Source organism: Poecilia mexicana, unplaced genomic scaffold (assembly GCF_051168715.1).
Source record: "Poecilia mexicana isolate PSO_F unplaced genomic scaffold, ASM5116871v1 scaffold_16, whole genome shotgun sequence".
In the NCBI taxonomy this organism is placed as follows: domain Eukaryota; kingdom Metazoa; phylum Chordata; class Actinopteri; order Cyprinodontiformes; family Poeciliidae; genus Poecilia; species Poecilia mexicana.
Window position 1 is genome coordinate 13,064,010 of NW_028263385.1, and position 16,621 is coordinate 13,080,630.

At 37.7% G+C, this 16,621-nt stretch overlaps 1 protein-coding gene across 1 annotated transcript; it reads left to right on the forward strand.

Annotated features, from left to right (window-relative positions):
- The first annotated feature begins 654 nt into the window (after positions 1 to 654).
- c1s.1 (complement component 1, s subcomponent .1) lies at positions 655 to 15,780 on the forward strand. The gene is made up of 20 exons (XM_088013998.1): positions 655 to 889; positions 3,099 to 3,297; positions 3,386 to 3,566; positions 4,865 to 4,990; positions 5,203 to 5,396; positions 6,633 to 6,783; positions 6,872 to 6,984; positions 7,600 to 7,678; positions 7,768 to 7,905; positions 7,985 to 8,041; positions 8,119 to 8,910; positions 10,612 to 10,834; positions 11,168 to 11,345; positions 11,860 to 12,043; positions 12,133 to 12,273; positions 13,175 to 13,300; positions 14,393 to 14,467; positions 14,554 to 14,762; positions 14,850 to 15,067; positions 15,160 to 15,780. The coding sequence occupies exons 1-20, from the start codon at positions 876 to 878 to the stop codon at positions 15,524 to 15,526; spliced, it is 3,765 nt and encodes a 1,254-aa protein (XP_087870124.1). The 5' UTR covers positions 655 to 875; the 3' UTR covers positions 15,527 to 15,780.
- Positions 15,781 to 16,621: the final 841 nt, after the last annotated feature.

Consider the following 16,621-nt stretch of genomic DNA (forward strand, 5'->3'; position numbering starts at 1 on the left):
GAATTTTAAGTTCAGTTTTTCAGGTTTTTATGTTAAAAGAAGTGATGTTGTTTTAAATGTTAATTTAGAAATGTGAACTAGCTGGTTGTGCTTTGGCAGAAGAATAATTCACCGTTGCAGTACGTAAAACCAGTACCTTGGTTTTACTGAGCCGTCAATTGCTTTGTTTTTTTTAATTAAATTTGCTGCTGAGCACTCTAATCTTTCTAATCTTTACATCACGTTTGCCACTCTGCATTGTTGACAGCAGTACAAGACTGCATACGCGTGTACATATATACAGTATATATATATATATATATATATATATATATATATATATATATATATATATATATATATATATATATATACACACACGTGTGTATATATATATATATATATATATACACACACGTGTGTATATATATATATATATATACACACACGTGTGTTTTTTGTCAGACTGTTTGACTTTCTTAGATAATGGCACAATGTGTTGCTTTTTTTGTCTTTTAGCCTACTTCATGTTGGCAGACAGGTTCTACTTAAATTATTTCTAGATTCGATATGCTTGGTGGCCGTCAGGAGTGAGGCGAAATTGAGCTCAGTTCAAAGTTCATTTACGATTTAATGATGTGAATAGATCAAATTCTTGCTTGAAAATAGAAGTGGTTTTTGTTTTTGTAAAGACATGTGAGGACATTTGAGGGGGGTTGTGCTTTCACATCACTTTACAAACACAGCTGTACATAAATAGATTCATAAATGCTTACCGGTGCAACTTATAACCGAGAGAGGAAGAGGGGAAGCAAGAGGACAGGAGGGGGGTGAGAACAGAGAGTAAATTAGTGAGGGAAAAAAGGAAGGACGGTTCATATGAGGATCGTGCTGCCATGTTCAGATTAAGGTGGGATTTTTTAATTTTTATAAATCCAAATAACATGTCTAACATGTGCTAATCAGCACTTTAATTGTGTTTTTTATGTGTCTTTCTGTTTCTCTGTCAGAATATACAAAAGTAATGAAAATGTTCAGCAAAAAAAAACAAAAAAACTCTTCAATCACTCGATTTACAGTTTTTAGCAGTGACTAATAGAGTCCTAATTTAATTAATGGAGTTATTGGCTCCTGCAAAAACTTGTGCTAATGCATAGTTGACCAATTTTTCAGCTACTGTTATGATATTTAACCATTTTAGTTGCCTGAATCTGAGTATTATTGTCTTGAAAGATGCCAGAAATGATAACTACACCTTAGGAGTAAACGTAGCAATGTGGATCATAAGGCTGTTCATCTGAACTACCCTTTCCTGCATAAGGAAGAGTGGTTCGTCATGGACGTGACTGTTCCTCTGACCTTTTCATTGTATTTGCATTGATTTATAGATAGCTAAACAGTGATAGCAGCTCTTCCACACTGGGTTTTGTTGATATTGAGTTGGCAACACGGAGTCTCTTCAGATATGTAGTTCTTCTTTTTCTTCAGTGTGTTTTCGACCTCTGTGGTGTCTGCTGCTAAGCTTCGGTTGAGCACTTCCTGAAATTAACTTTTTCTTTGTAACTAGCATGTCAACATGACATTCAACACGGTTCCTCTTGAAATGTTGCACAGATCAAATTCAAAGCAAAGACGAAAAATCGTGCAGTTTGATACAGATACACAGGTCTGCACAAAGAAATGCAACGGCATCAAATAATTACCAAACGTCAGCATTTTGCAAACAGACACTATTTTGCAATTTTTTAAGCCTCTCCCTTTAGCTTTACACAGTGGACCCACTAAACATAAAGAACATGACAGAGCCATTATTCCTGCATGCTAACATTGCTAAACATGTTGAGCGGTGAATTATTAATGAAAAATGACAGAGAAAGGAGTTTAAATCATCTCGTTGGAGCTATTAAATTATCATTGATATTCTGTACAGTTTCAGCTTAAGAAATGAGAAAAGCTTCAAAAATGTCTAAATTTATAAATGTACAAGTTGCGTGAAGACTCAACCTTTGTTCATCCCTTCAGTCTAGAAATCTCTGTCTGAATGATTCATTGGTCTAATGTACTGAACAGTCAGGAAAAGACCATGAAATAATCTTTTTGAGAAATATTGATCGGGAACATTTTGGAAGCAATGATTGACTCAAGACTTTTGGACAATAAAATGATGCGTCCAGTAGAGACTCTGTATTCACATAGCTATGAGCCACAGCCGGCTATTATTATTTAAAATCTACAAATACAAAAGAAGAAGAAGTTTTATAACTGCACATTTACAGAGTTCAAACACTAAATTTACCTGAGTTTACATTAATACACAGAGTGGAATCTGTCTCAGCACTACTTTAACAGCTAACATTAAAGTCATCCTCCTGGGGAACAACCAATCAGCATCAAGGGAAATGAAAGCAGCTCCTGGATTGGCTGCTTTGCAAACACAAGCCAATAACCTGCCAAGCAGTTACTTCGGTTTCCAGAGCTGCATTTTCTGTCAAATATTTTAGGCCCGTCACAATAATACATTTTGCTGTATGATAAATTGTCCCACAAGTTATTGCGATAAACGATAATATTGTTGCTTTGAGAATATTTTCAAGTAATATTACAGTAATGGCATAATAACACAAAGATACACATTCACAAAGAACAATAAACTTAGAATTGTAATGAACATTTAACACTAGAACTGGAAGACATTTTAAATATCCCAAATAAATAAGCAACAGAAACAATAAATAAAATCAACAAAAAAAAAAGACTAATTTAGACCAAAGCACCAGACTGAAGACTTCACTCATCCAGTTTTTGGTAGAATATGGGAAAGAGAAGAAAAACGGTAAAGGATACAAGTGGAAATGATTGAGCTTGTTTTCATTTATTATGCGGTTAACTGGTTTATTACTTATTGCTCTATGGAAAAATCCATGAATGTTCAAATTGTCTGTGATTAATCTGGAGTTACATTTAACAGAAAAGCCCGTTCTTCGGCAGGTGTCCCCTGTTTACCAAACTTTCACTGAAACTCATGGTTTAAAATAACATCATGTTCATTTTTTATTATCTCTAATATATAGATTTTGTAATAAAGATATTCCCTTTGTAACATTTGCACATTGTTTCAGTCTCTTTCTTCTGCTGCTGCCCTGCCCCTCGTATTCCACGCTGTTGGGATGGGTGGAGTCTCCTGGCTATCCCATGGGATATTTGCCTCACACCAGTTTAAACTGGACCAGGTGCGCGCCCAAAGGCCAAACCGTCTCCATCAAGCTGATCCACCTGGACCTGGAGAACAGCCAAGACTGTGAAAATGATGCTGTGAAGGTCGGATGAATGATGCCTTCACCTGTTACTGCAGCAAACTGGTGTGAATAAGTAGATAAGTAGTTTTGTCTGTCGTGTTTACACCCAGATCACATCAAACGGGAACCTGATTGCTCTTCTGTGTGGGAAAAGAGACTATGAGGAGCTTCAGGAGTCGGTGAATCCGCTGCTGTTCTCCTCCGCTGGCGGCTGCCTCACTCTTCTGTTTCACTCCGATTACTCCAACACCAAGAGACACACTGGCTTCAGAGGGTTTTACACGCTTCAAGGTGAGAACGAGATACAAACAAACCGTACTTCCACATTCAGCAAATGTTTTCAGCTTGTTTCATGTCCAGTTTAGGCGACCTGCTGCATTTCAGAAAAAGGTCAGGTTTATTTTTAGGCAATGAGTAACCGCTGCCAAAACTGAACTGGAAACGGTTTGGTGCAAATGTAAAATAGTTCATGTGTACTCTACTTTTTCATTTTCATCATGTAAATACCTCAAATCAATGAAGGGAATGACGGTTCGCATTTTCCATTTCACAGTGAAATACTTTTCCACAGTGAGATTTCTACATTTTGGCTGGAAATTTGGCCCATTTCAGATTTCTTCTGTTTTTATTCATGTAATTCAGTAACTCCAGTCACTAAATAAAACAAATCAGATAGATTATTTACAAAAAAGCTCATGTTTTAAAGTCAATATTTCTGTAATTGTGATGATTTCCTGCTTATAACACCGAAGAACATATTATTACAACCAATAAAAAGTGGGCTTACTGAAAGAATGTAAAACTTATTTTTAAAAAATGCTTTTTTATTATTTTGATATTAAATAAATAAAAAAAAGCTTTTAATCTGAAAAATGTGCCTCATTTGAATCAACTTTTAAATTAGAATGTTTCTGCTTTTAAAACAAATTTTAAGATCAGCCAAAGATAACCTGAGTAAATGGAAAAAGCAGCTACCAAATACTTATTTATTTACTTTGAAAAATAAATCCAAACCAACTGGGCCTCCTGAGAAAAAGTAAATCCTTCCTAACAGCAAAAACGTTACAGGTTTGTTACATTTCGATGAGTCTCTGACATCGTTGTGACGGAAATTTGTCCCACTGTTGTTCGACGTTGACAATCCAGAGGAATATTGAAAATAGTAGGAATTTAGCTGAGTGAAAAACCTGAATATCTAGAAGTTCTCTTTTTATATTGCAGAATATTGGAGGATAAATTAAGTCTGGAAGCTAAAATATTTGTAATTACTCATAGAAAATGGTAGAAGTACATTTCATAACTTTCCAGGCTTCAAGACAGAGTAGGAAGCATGTTCAAATGGACCGTGGTGATTTTATTGTTATCTAATCGGAGCCAAAAAGAGAAATAAATTCTGGGGCCTTTCCACTTTAGTCTGTTTTTCACCTAAAACTAATAGTTGGAGCACAAAGGACGGACATTACATAAAATTCCAGATCGTGTTTTTCACAGTCAGACGATCAAAATAAATGTTTAATATAAATATTTAGTTCATACTTTAACAAACACATTTTAAAGATGTTCAGGGTCTTTTTTTTTTTACTTTGCAGACTATAATGAGTGTGAGGACGAGCAAATCAACAAATGCAGTCAGTTTTGCCACAACTTCGTCGGAGGCTACCACTGCTCCTGTCGTCATGGTTACCACCTGGACGAGGACAAACACACTTGCACGGGTAAGGGCGACATTTTCTGACTCCTTGGCAGGTCACACACACGACGAATGACGAATGGAGGAGGACAAAATCGAAACACGAAGTGAGAACTGGAAATAGGAGAAGCAGAAGTGGTCAGTCTGGAAGAAGCGGAGGCCGATCTTAGTCACGTCTAATCATGCTGGCAAAGTGATGAGCAGGTTGAGAATGAACTCGTCTCATCCTAAATGCAGTGGGCTGCGCTGAGGACCTGTCGGGGCTGAAAAGAGGAGACGTATCCAGTCCTTCCTGGCCTGGAGCGTATGCAGAAAACACCAACTGCAAATACACCCTGTCTGTGGAGGACAACCTCCAGCTGGAGCTGCACTTCTCTGAGGGTTTCGATGTGGAGCAAAGCCCTGAGGGAGACTGCGTGGATGAGCTGAGGGTGAGGATCGAGTCACGGTACTCAGAAATCCCAGGAAGGAGGTTTTCTTTATTAAAGCTTTACTCCCTGGACAGTACAATTAAAAAAAAGAGGAAGTTGAGACTGAAGTGTTGAAAACCTGGATTAAACAACCAGAGGACATCCTGTTTGATGAGCCAGTGTTTGACTTCTTTTTTTTTTTTTAAACTAGTTTCACCCTTATAGGTTTTTACTATTCTATCACTATTGATTCGCAGATTTGGACATCACTAAAAATAAAAATTAACCTCACATATGAGATTGCACCAGTGAAGATGCTGCTTGCCAACAGCGTATGAAGCAATAGGTATTTCACCTTCCCAAGCTTCATTTTCTCCTTAATATTTTAGATTTGTGCTACAAAAAGATAGGCTGGTTTCCAACAAATGATTTGGAGTTACGTTCCACAGGAAGATCCACAAATACGATAAACTAGGCTCTAACTAATACTAACCCATTACATTATGACACTCTATAGGGTAAAATAGTGAGCAAATAAAGTGTAAATAATATAAAATATGTTTTATACCTTAACTATGACTATGACTCTAACGTTTGCTTGTGCTTCATTGTAGAGTTAAACTCACTTCTCGCTGTGGTCAGTTTCCTCTGAACAGACAGCACCTTGAAATGATGCGTCACTCTAGGATATTGTGGTTACCATGATGGTTAGGTGTTGGAGTCTGAAAAAAATCTATTTACCATCAACGACCCTCACAGCATCACACCTACGCCTCCATGTTTTACAAAGACAACCGCAGTTTCAGATACCATCATTTCACCTTCAGTGTACCTTACAAATCATGAAAGCTGAAAGGTTGACACATCAGACCAAAGTCCAGATTTAAAGGGATTTCTTATACAGACATGAAGTTCAGGTTTCTAAGCAGCAGCAGCAGCAGCAGCTCTGACTTGAGGGACTCAAGCACATGGTTTACTTTAGAACTGTGAGGTTGGTAATTTGAGGTCAATGATGTTGCAGTATTCAGTGCAACTTTAGTGCACCTTCCTCTGAAACGAAACAAAGCTTGTTCAAGTGAACAGAGTGCAAAACTGTTACAAAGATCAGCTGCAAGAAGTGTTTTGTTTTCCCACTGAAAACATATTTGTGACATTCTACATGTTATAAGGTTTAATAGTACTGCGTATGTGCATGGTTTATCAGGTGTTTCAGAGTGTTATATTTTAAGACATGCTCTGTGCTGATGTGCTTGACAGATTGAGACCCACTCTGAGACTTTGGGTCCATTCTGTGGTAACAAACCCCCACCGTCTCCTCTTCTCACTCATTCGAGCCACATCCAGATCCATTTCACCTCCGACGGGTCTGGAACTAACAAGGGCTTTAATATCCACTTCAAGACCAGAGGTAATGAAGCTTCTTTTTAATACAGTTCCTCTCTACCCCCCTAAAAATGGATCTCTAGTATCTCTAAAATCACTGCTCTTCCCTGCAGATAAGGTCTGTCGACCTGTGACCTCAAACTCAAATATGGCTCCTTTGAAACAAGAATATCACTGGGGAGAATCAGTGACTGTAACTTGTGATCTCGGCTATGTTGCAGATTCAGTGAGTCCTCAAATCACACTGGGTTACAAAAGAATATTATTTGGAAGTTGTCTTTGTTTTTTCACCTGAATTAGGGCTATTTTGCACAGCTGAATCCAAAAGTGACATCCTTATTTCTCAGTCAGGTTTTTATTCTAATCCGATCTTCTGACTAAATTGATGACATTTTTGTGACACTATTGGTTCATTTACATTAATATTTCTCAACAGAGTGTGTTAATTAAATGATCCAAACTTGGATTTCTATAAATTGAGTAACAAACACTGATAAGGGTCAGTGCACGTAAATTGAACATTACGTCTTCATTGTGCCGAATGAAGGGCATGAACCTCCGTTTCTTCGAACGCTTGGCATGCTCAGCAGCAGGAATATCTCTCTTCAGAGTAATCAGCCATCATGACTGCATCCCAGCATCCCAATCTAAAATGTAGCGTACTTCAGAAAGTTGAGCAAAACCAATGTGATTTTTTTGGATTCAGCACATCAAAATTACCCTAAAACAGTTGGAAAAACCCCAGACAACTTTTTGGCTGTTGACCAGTGTAAAGTTTGCATGGATTTGTGCAAACCCTAAACTGAAGTTAAGTTAATGAAGTTCTCGTTTTGTGAAACAGGCCTCTGACAGTCTATTGAGACAGTATGACACAACCTGCCAAAGCAATGGTTTATGGGCTCCCATGTACCCCTGTGAAAGTGAGTGTGACTAAAACCAATCTGAACATTTTCTTCTTCATCTGAAACGTACAGCCGCTTCGCGTGGTAATTTTTGTTTCTCGCTCTAGTTGTGGATTGTGGTTGGCCGGATCTTGGCCGTGACGGCAACATCCTTCAGCTGGTGAATCCATTAGATCAAAACACAAAGTATGGCAGCCAGATCCAGTTTTACTGCACTTCAAAGTTCTACACACTGGAAGGAAATGGTGATTACAAGACTCTCCCACACTGTGGCACATCTGGTGTTGCTCGTTTTTAAACAATGCGCCTCATTACACCTTTCAGATACAAGCACTTGTAACGCCGATGGCAAGTGGACCGGGATGCCAAAATGCAGTGAAGGTAGGGGGAATGCCTGGTTGACTATTTCTGTACTAAATCACTTAATTTGCTTTACTGATCACTTTTGTGCATTTCAGTGTGTGGAATGCCAGAAACATCAAGCACAGGCAGAATTTTGGGAGGAAAGGCGGCAATGCTGGGCGAAATACCGTGGCAGCTTTTCATAAAAGCTCCAAAGTTCGGAGGAGCATCGCTGATAAACGATCAGTGGGCCGTCACAGCAGCACACGTTGTGGACGGCGTCCCAAAAGAATCAGTTAAACTCTACGGTGGACTGATAGATGCAACAACTACTAGAGGAACTGATGTATCTCCCATTCCAATTGAAAAAATCATAGTGCATCCCAGCTACAGAGGGGCCTCAACCCAAACAAATTATGATAATGATATAGCTCTGATAAAATTCACGTCCAGAGTGAAGCTTGGCCCAAACCTCCTGCCTGTTTGCTTGCCAGAAGTAAACAGAGGTGTGCTGGAGGGAGAACAAGGCACTGTGTCTGGCTGGGGGGCTGAATTTCAGGATAATAGTTGGAGACGTACATCAGACGTCTTACAATACGTTGATATTCCTGTCTACCCCGTCTCTACGTGTAGGGACACACCTCGCCTTTCTACCAAAGCCATGACTTTTACTAACAACATGTTCTGCGCTGGAGGAAAAGGGACAGACAGTTGCAAGGGAGACAGTGGCGGTCCTTTTGTTTCACCCATGTTGTCTTCAGGCGTAGGGCCCCATTATCTGATTGGCATTGTGTCGTGGGGCTCTCCCTGTGTTAGGGGTGGTGCAACAGGTGACAAAAAGGGTTATTACACCAAGGTGGAGAATTATGTCAACTGGATTAACGAGATCAAGAAAAATGAAGCACAGAGTTAAAAAAACAACAACACTCAATCACAATTATTAAACATCTATCAGAGCTGATCAAATTATTGAAACTAACCAATTCTTACAAATTCTTGAAATCAAATATTCAAACATTAACATGAAATCGATAACGATATTTAAGAAGATGGTACCAAATACAGTGCTTCATATCTGTAGTAAAGGAAGTGTTCACAAATCATCTAAAGGCTTAAACCATTTTAAATGCTAACCTGTTTTGCTTATGTGTGACCTAATCTATACTCAAATATATATCATGAGTATATCCTCTACATTGATAAATTTATCACAATGCTTTGTAATATATGTCAGAGTTGCATATTTTATAAAGTTTATAAATGCCAATAAACAATTAAATTTATGGTGTTGTTTTCAGTGACATTGTTTTCATTATTACTGCCTGAGCATGGGGCTAGTTTCTGGATCTGAGGTTTTAAACATGTCATGTTGAAACCAGCTAAACTCTTCTGTCACATTGTTCATGTTTAAAAGTCAGATGATGGACCTTCACTTTAAGAATGAATCTGAAACCTACCACTAAATTCATTAGGTTTGAATTCTACATTTTACATGAGGCTACAGTTTTTTTTTTATTTTATTTTATTTTTTCTTTTTATTGCTAACACAAACTCCCTGGTAGTCCCTCATCGCCTTCAGCTCTCAGCCTGGACACAGAGAATAAGGGTGGGATTAAACTAAGCAAATGCAAAAAGAAAGACACTAAATTGTAAATTGTATACAATTTAGACATGGACAAGTGCTAAAATTAGGTTATCCCCAACCTTGGACATATACATTCATTAAAAATCAGTGCTTTAATTGAGTAATTAAAAAAACAAAAAAAAGCAAACCCAAAGCTGCTACCTGCAGCAAGGCCAGAGGCCACACAGAACAAACAATAGAAAAATAACCCAAAGTAAACAAATTTAACAAAGCAAAAGCAGAAAATGAAGGAAACAAAGCAGCAGGGTCTCCCCTGTGCTGCAGCAGCTATTTGGCTGAAATGAAATTACAGATTAATAGGTGATTTTGGAAAAAGGTAGAAGGTAGAGGAAGCCATTGTCACCCCGACCAGAGAACCCCTTCTGGTCCAACAGCAGCAGGAGGATCAACTTGCCAGTACTTTCTATATATGAATACTTTGTCATATTTTTGTGCTATTGAACTGCCTGGGTGCAATAAAACGTACAGATGAACTGGGGAGGGTAAATTACGGCCACACCCAGTACCACGCAGGAAACTCCAGGCAGTTTCTAAATTTAAACAATTTGAGTTAACCAACTGCAATTTCAGGTCTTACACAGGAGAAACATTACTTACTGATGTTAGAGTTTGACCACTGCAAGCCAACCAAGCGACCTTTTTACTGAGGCGTGACCCTGTGCAGACATAAAGAAAACGGGTGAGAGTCTCCTTTTACACTCATTAGGAGTTAATTGGGGACCAGGTGTCCTCACTCCTGGGGGCAGGCTTCATCCTGCTACATTCATCATAAATAAACTGGAAATAAACTTCATGTTTACTAGCGAACTGTTGCGATATACAAACTTGTTCATTGACGGGGCTATGCTGGAAAAATATAAACACCCCCCTCTAGTGGTAAAATTAATTATGACAGCTGATGAATGAGCCAAATATGAACGGAATAGAAAAACATAAACTAAAATAGCATGAAACTTGAATTTTTTTTTTATCATATCACATAGTCATATTATTCACATGGTAATTTTCTTCATGATACTTTTCCTTTGCTGTTCAAAGTCAAATCTACTGGATTTTTACCAAGACAAACACACCATGTTTCTGGTGTTAATGTTTCACTTGTATCTACATGTGTTCGTACACAACGAGATTAATTCAGACATGGACATATTCAATGCCAGGATTGGTTGGACATCTTTCATCACATGGTGAGTTTGGAGGATTTTAAAACAAAATGGTGACAAAATTAAACAGCTTTTAACATTATCATATGATATTGTAGCCCTGTAATTCTAAACGTCTCTAAGTATTAAACAATTACTTTGAATCTTTTATTCTACTTTAAATGATTTATGACTCTGCAGAAGGCATACTGTGTTATGGCAAATAGTTGATTTATTGTCATAGATGTACATAAAATGTGTCTTCTGTGGTTTAGTTGATTCGGTCACTGTTTGCTCTTTTCTGTTTGAATCGACTTTGGACCAGAGGCTCAGATCATCAAAGTCTGACAAACAGATCGAACTCTTGTTTGTCTCCAGGTTTCTACATGTGTTGGTGTGTGAGTGTGTCCCACTGCCAGACTCAGGGCAGATCCATTCCCCCCAGTGTCCTCAGCTCTATCCCGTCAACCTGCAGAAGCAGTGGGAGATCAGCGTGCCGGACGGCTTCCAGATCAACCTGACCTTCACACATGTGGACATCAACTCCTCAATTACAGTCAGAGCAATATTAAACTAAGAGATGTAGGGCAGATGAATTGTGATGAATCAATTATTGAAATAACCTACCACTCAAATGGGAGCTTCAGCATCATCCAGTTCAAATTCTGCACAAAAAAGTCTCCTATTAAGCACCATTAACTATTAAATTATTAATTGGTTAATAGAAAAAAATATGTCCACAGATACATTGTATGATGTGTCAAGCAGAAAGGGCTGAGCTTTTCACATGTTGGTTTTTAAAGTATTTAGATGCAGATGCATCCCTTAGTACTAATGATCAAGCGTACATTAAAGGAATTCTGGTATTGCATTTTAATCAATAAAATGTTCAGTTTCTTATTTTAAACATAAATTGAATTACGTTTGTTTCCATTTGTTAATGTATTTTTAATATTGTATTAAAAAGGCTTACGTTATTCATTGAAAAATCTGCAATTTTCAATTAACTTGTTTATTAAAAGTTGTATGTTTAGTGTTTCTTCGTTATTTTGTACATTTTATCTTTGCAGGTCCTCTACGATGAAAAGGTGCTTGGAAAGTTTTGTGGCAATGAGAACTCTGCTGATGGACATCACCCCGGCTACCAGCCCATTTTGTCTCCAGGCAGCAGACTCACCCTGATATTCCAGTCCGATGACAACAACCCGGACCGAAACCAGAATGTGGTATTTTCTGCTCAGTACCAAGCAATAGGTATGTCTTGGAATTTTTTCACATGTGACAAATAAAATATCTTTAATTTGGAATATGTAACTACAATATGCATAATTTCATTTCACCAGACAAAGATGAATGCTCAGCACCAGAACCTGAGGATGGATCAGGTCCACTCTGCTCTCAGATCTGCCTCAACACACTTGGGTCATACCTCTGTGCTTGTCACCATGGCTACGAGCTGCGCTCAGACCAGCGCACCTGCATGCGTAAGTTTGGTGAACAGAGAGAGAGAGATTTTCAGGTGTATTTAAAATCAGTTTCTCAACATCTTGATGAATCTTGATTTAGAAGAAACAGTTTGGTGGAGATAAATACATAATTAATTCATGTTAAATCTGTTTCTCAGAGCAACGGCAACATTTAAACTATCTCCTTTCTGACTTAAAACTGTGAGCCACCAGTAGGCAGCAACACTAAAAAGGATAACTTAATCTACCTTTCCACAAAAATACATTAATTAACATCTTTGTCTTAAATGATTTTGAAGAATATAGGCTGACTGGTTCAGTCAGAGTGGTGTTTTTATGTCTGTAATTTTTTCGCATTTTGTGTAATGTGATAGATCAACACAATAAAAAAAAATTAGGAATCCTTTTCAAAGCGCTTTATAAATTAAAACTTTGCAGAATCATCTTTCGTTGATATTATTACAACCATTCCTGTTTGCAAAATGGCTCAAGATCAGAGAGGTTATATGAGGAACATCTTAACATCAGTTTTTTTTTTTTAAGTTTTATGGAGGATTCGTAATTGGACTTTCAGTGAGTTTGTATTTTGACTTAACCCATGTAACTCAATAATATGCTTTAAGCTAAACCTCAAGTTTGCTGTGTGTTTGTGTGAGATTTTTACCTAAACAGATAATATCTGGTATTGAATTTCTGAATATCTATTTATTTTTCAACTGAAAGATGGATAAGTGTCACAGCATGATCACACGACACAGTTTAACAAAACTCTGACACAGAGGAAGTCCTACCTGCAGATCGCCGCATTGGGGGGCCCGTGTGAATCCTTTTCCTCGCTGACTGAGAAAAGGACTGCATCTTCGAAGAAACCAACTGATACTGACAAAATATTGAATCTATTTTTTTTTCTCTACCACAGTAATTGATTGTGGAGAACCTGAGCCTCTGCTGAATGGAGGAGTAACGTTGCTGTCTGACTTCCAGTATCCTGTTGTTCAGTATCATTGCAATGAACCATTTTATTCACCATATGGTGGCATTAATGGTAAGAGTTTACTATACAATAATAAAGTCTATTCTATTCTATTCTATTCTATTCTATTCTATTCTATTCTATTCTATTCTATTCTATTCTATTCAAATGCTTTCTACAGAAGCTTCAATTGATGCTCTAAGCTTTAAGATTCTGATGAACTCTGTTTTCATCAATATATACTCAAGACGTTCCACAGTTTTTATAAGTTTTAATGTGGTATTTCGTTATTGTATTTTGAGATTTCATATAAAATCTGAGTCAGAAGGAAGCATCACAATATCATCTCCTGATGCTGATTCACTTTGTTTACATTTTATGTCAGACATTTTGCCTGCATGTAGAGCAACGTCCAGCCATACCAAGACAATCCAGACATAATGTGTAACTTAGAAGACATGCATGAAGAGAAAACTATATTTCTCTTGGCTATGGGTGACTTTTGTCACCTCTATAGCATATACAGGGGCTGAGGAAGGAACTATAACAGGGAGATTTTAAAGAACGAGTGCCCAACGTGTAACAGATCTTGTAATAGAAGCCAAAAGGTCTTTTTAATTTTATTACATAAATTAATGGACTGTAACTGCAGTAGGACTGCAGTTACAGTCCAATAACTGTAATAATTCTGACATTGTTACAACTTAGTAAAGTTATAAAAAAGGCAAAACTTTAAAACATTTTCTCAAGCTTCTTGTTCACAGCTGCATTAGCTGTACTAGTGGATGAGAAAAGGACAAGTAAAACCTGACGAAAAAATATGTCCAAGATGGATCCATCAACTGGACTTGATTAGCGCGTTTACATCTGGATGTATTTAGTAAAACTTACTTGTAGATCCAGCACAGGAATCTGTTAAATGGCCAAAGCAGAGCAGTTGCAGAGATTGGAGATCACCTTGCTTTGTGAATTTCCTTCAGAGTGAACAAAATAAAGGTGTTAGGCATGCTTTTCTCTAAGGTTAAAGACATTAAATGATGTACAAAATTAGTAACGTTTTGGTGAATATTTTGTGAACAGTAACTGATAATACTTTGGTATTTGATTTTAACACCTAAGATGAAAATAGCACTTTTGTAAATAATCATTTTTGTCTATTCTTAGTTTCTCTCACCTGTGAAGGGGATAGACGGTGGAGATCCAACCATGATGTTATTTTAAGACCAGCATGCCTACCAGGTATCACTTTTGGTCTCTTAAAACATCAGAGTCCATCTTGACATCTCTATGTCTTCTCTCTAACTATAAATTTATATCCTATGCAGTTTGTGGTCGACCAACAAAACAAAATGAAAATCACTTTCAGAGGATTATTGGAGGAAACGATGCTGGAGAGCATACCATCCCATGGCAAGCTCTCATAAATGTAGGTGACAGCAGGGGAGGAGGCATGATCATAGCAGATCGCTGGATTTTAACTGCAGCTCACGTGGTTGTGATGAATGGACAAGTACAAACTCCTGACGCTTTTTCTGTAAGTAACACTCTGTAATCTTCTGGGATTGTCCACTGTTGCGTTTTTAAAAAAAAACAAACTTTTTTTCTTTTGTGTTTTTTATAGATTCATCTTGGACGTACAGATGTTCACCAAATTTTAGAAACTCCTTCCCTGAATGCAACTGCAGTCCATGTCCACCCTCAGTACAATAATCCAAACGGTTTAAACTATGACCACGACATTGCATTGATAAAACTTAAAGACCCGGTCACATTCGAAGCAGCAATAATGCCACTGTGTTTGCCATCAGAGGATGACACATATGACTCTGGAATGATTGGGTAAAGAAACAGTAGGCCTTCAAAATAATTTCAATATTAAATATCTTTTACATAGCTGATCCTTTGTTCTGTGAACCTTTTGCTTTTTTCAGGCTGGTGTCTGGCTTTGGCATTGCAGACAAGGGCAATCGGCAGCGTTTTCTAACAAATAAGCTGAAGTATGTGCATATTCCAGTGGTGGAACAGGAAAGATGCAGTGATTCTTTGAAGCTAATACCTGGAAGCCGGAAACCAATACTGACAGACAACATGTTCTGTGCTGGAACTCCTGAAGGCAGGAAGGACTCTTGCCAGGGTGATGGTGGGAATGGCTTCACTCTGCAATCTGAAGATGGACGATTCTGGGCTGCTGGGATTGTCAGCTGGGGGATTAAATGTGGACAGAAAGGATCATATGGATTTTATACCAAAGTGGCAAACTATGTAGACTGGATTAACAAGATCATGCGAGAAAATTGAAAGCATTAAAGATTAAACACAGTAACAACTTAAGTTATGAGGCAAAAACACCATCACTAAAAACAAATTAAACATAATAACTTGTAAATACAAAATTGCTCAAAGCCAGTTAAAAATGTGCTCTTACTGTATAATAAATCATAATTAGAAAGGTAACTTCAGCTACTTAATTTTCCAGGTGTTTGTAGGTCCAGCTGTACTTTATTTTGTTCAAAACCTTGTTCATTCAATTTGAATAAAGTGGTTTAAGCGTCTTTATGTGTCTTTTTATACAATGCTAAAAATGTCCTCATCCTATTAAACAAGGTTTTGCATGATTTATGGGCGCGACTTCCACCGCAAAATGGAAGCACCATTTATTTACAGGTTAGCAACTCGTTAACCGACTTTCCATAGAGGTTTTAGGCTATAAAATATGTGGCAATATTGTTTTACCGCTACCTACAGCTATTGAGGAGAGGGATGGTGACTTGGAGAAACGCCCGCAAATAACCCGCACTAGCATATTTAGCTACTTCACTATCTCAGCTGCTTCGGATGCGGGTGTTCTTCTGTTGCTTTTTGTCCACACAATGAAATGAGTACACATAAAGTCATTTGGGTTCGCTCTTCAAGTTTAGAATTTTTAACCAAATTCTTTTTATTTCCTTATCTGTTGGTAAGCGATGGAAACTACCGCTTTTGTTTTGGGAGCACGTTCAAAGCACACTTGCTGCAGCCACAAATTAAATTGGTCTGATTATTAGAGTACAACCACGAACAGCACAATATGAGAGGCCCCATAGGCCAAAACCTACAAACTCTTACACGTACTATCAATAAACAACCTGTTGAGACCCAGAAGCCAAACTAAGATTCAAATGTCGCTTAGATATTAGTTTGGTTCAGCAGAGATTGGATCTTGGTCACAGATCTAATCTCTGCTACACCTTTACAAAAATTTAAGGCTTTAATAAGCAACTCCACGTAATAAAATCCCTCATAAATATGGAGTTATTGCAGTGGTTCTCAATACAAATTATGTGTTACTTACATTATAACTTAAGTTGCTTTAACCCTTTTACGCGGGGACGTACATCCAAATTTGCAGTACCG

Bases quoted from the DNA above. Each gene is read 5' to 3' on its own strand.
- c1s.1 (XM_088013998.1), top strand. The intron at 13,301-14,392 runs GTAAGAGTTTAC...GTCTATTCTTAG, and splicing joins ACCATATGGTGGCATTAATG to TTTCTCTCACCTGTGAAGGG. The intron at 14,468-14,553 runs GTATCACTTTTG...TATCCTATGCAG, and splicing joins AAGACCAGCATGCCTACCAG to TTTGTGGTCGACCAACAAAA.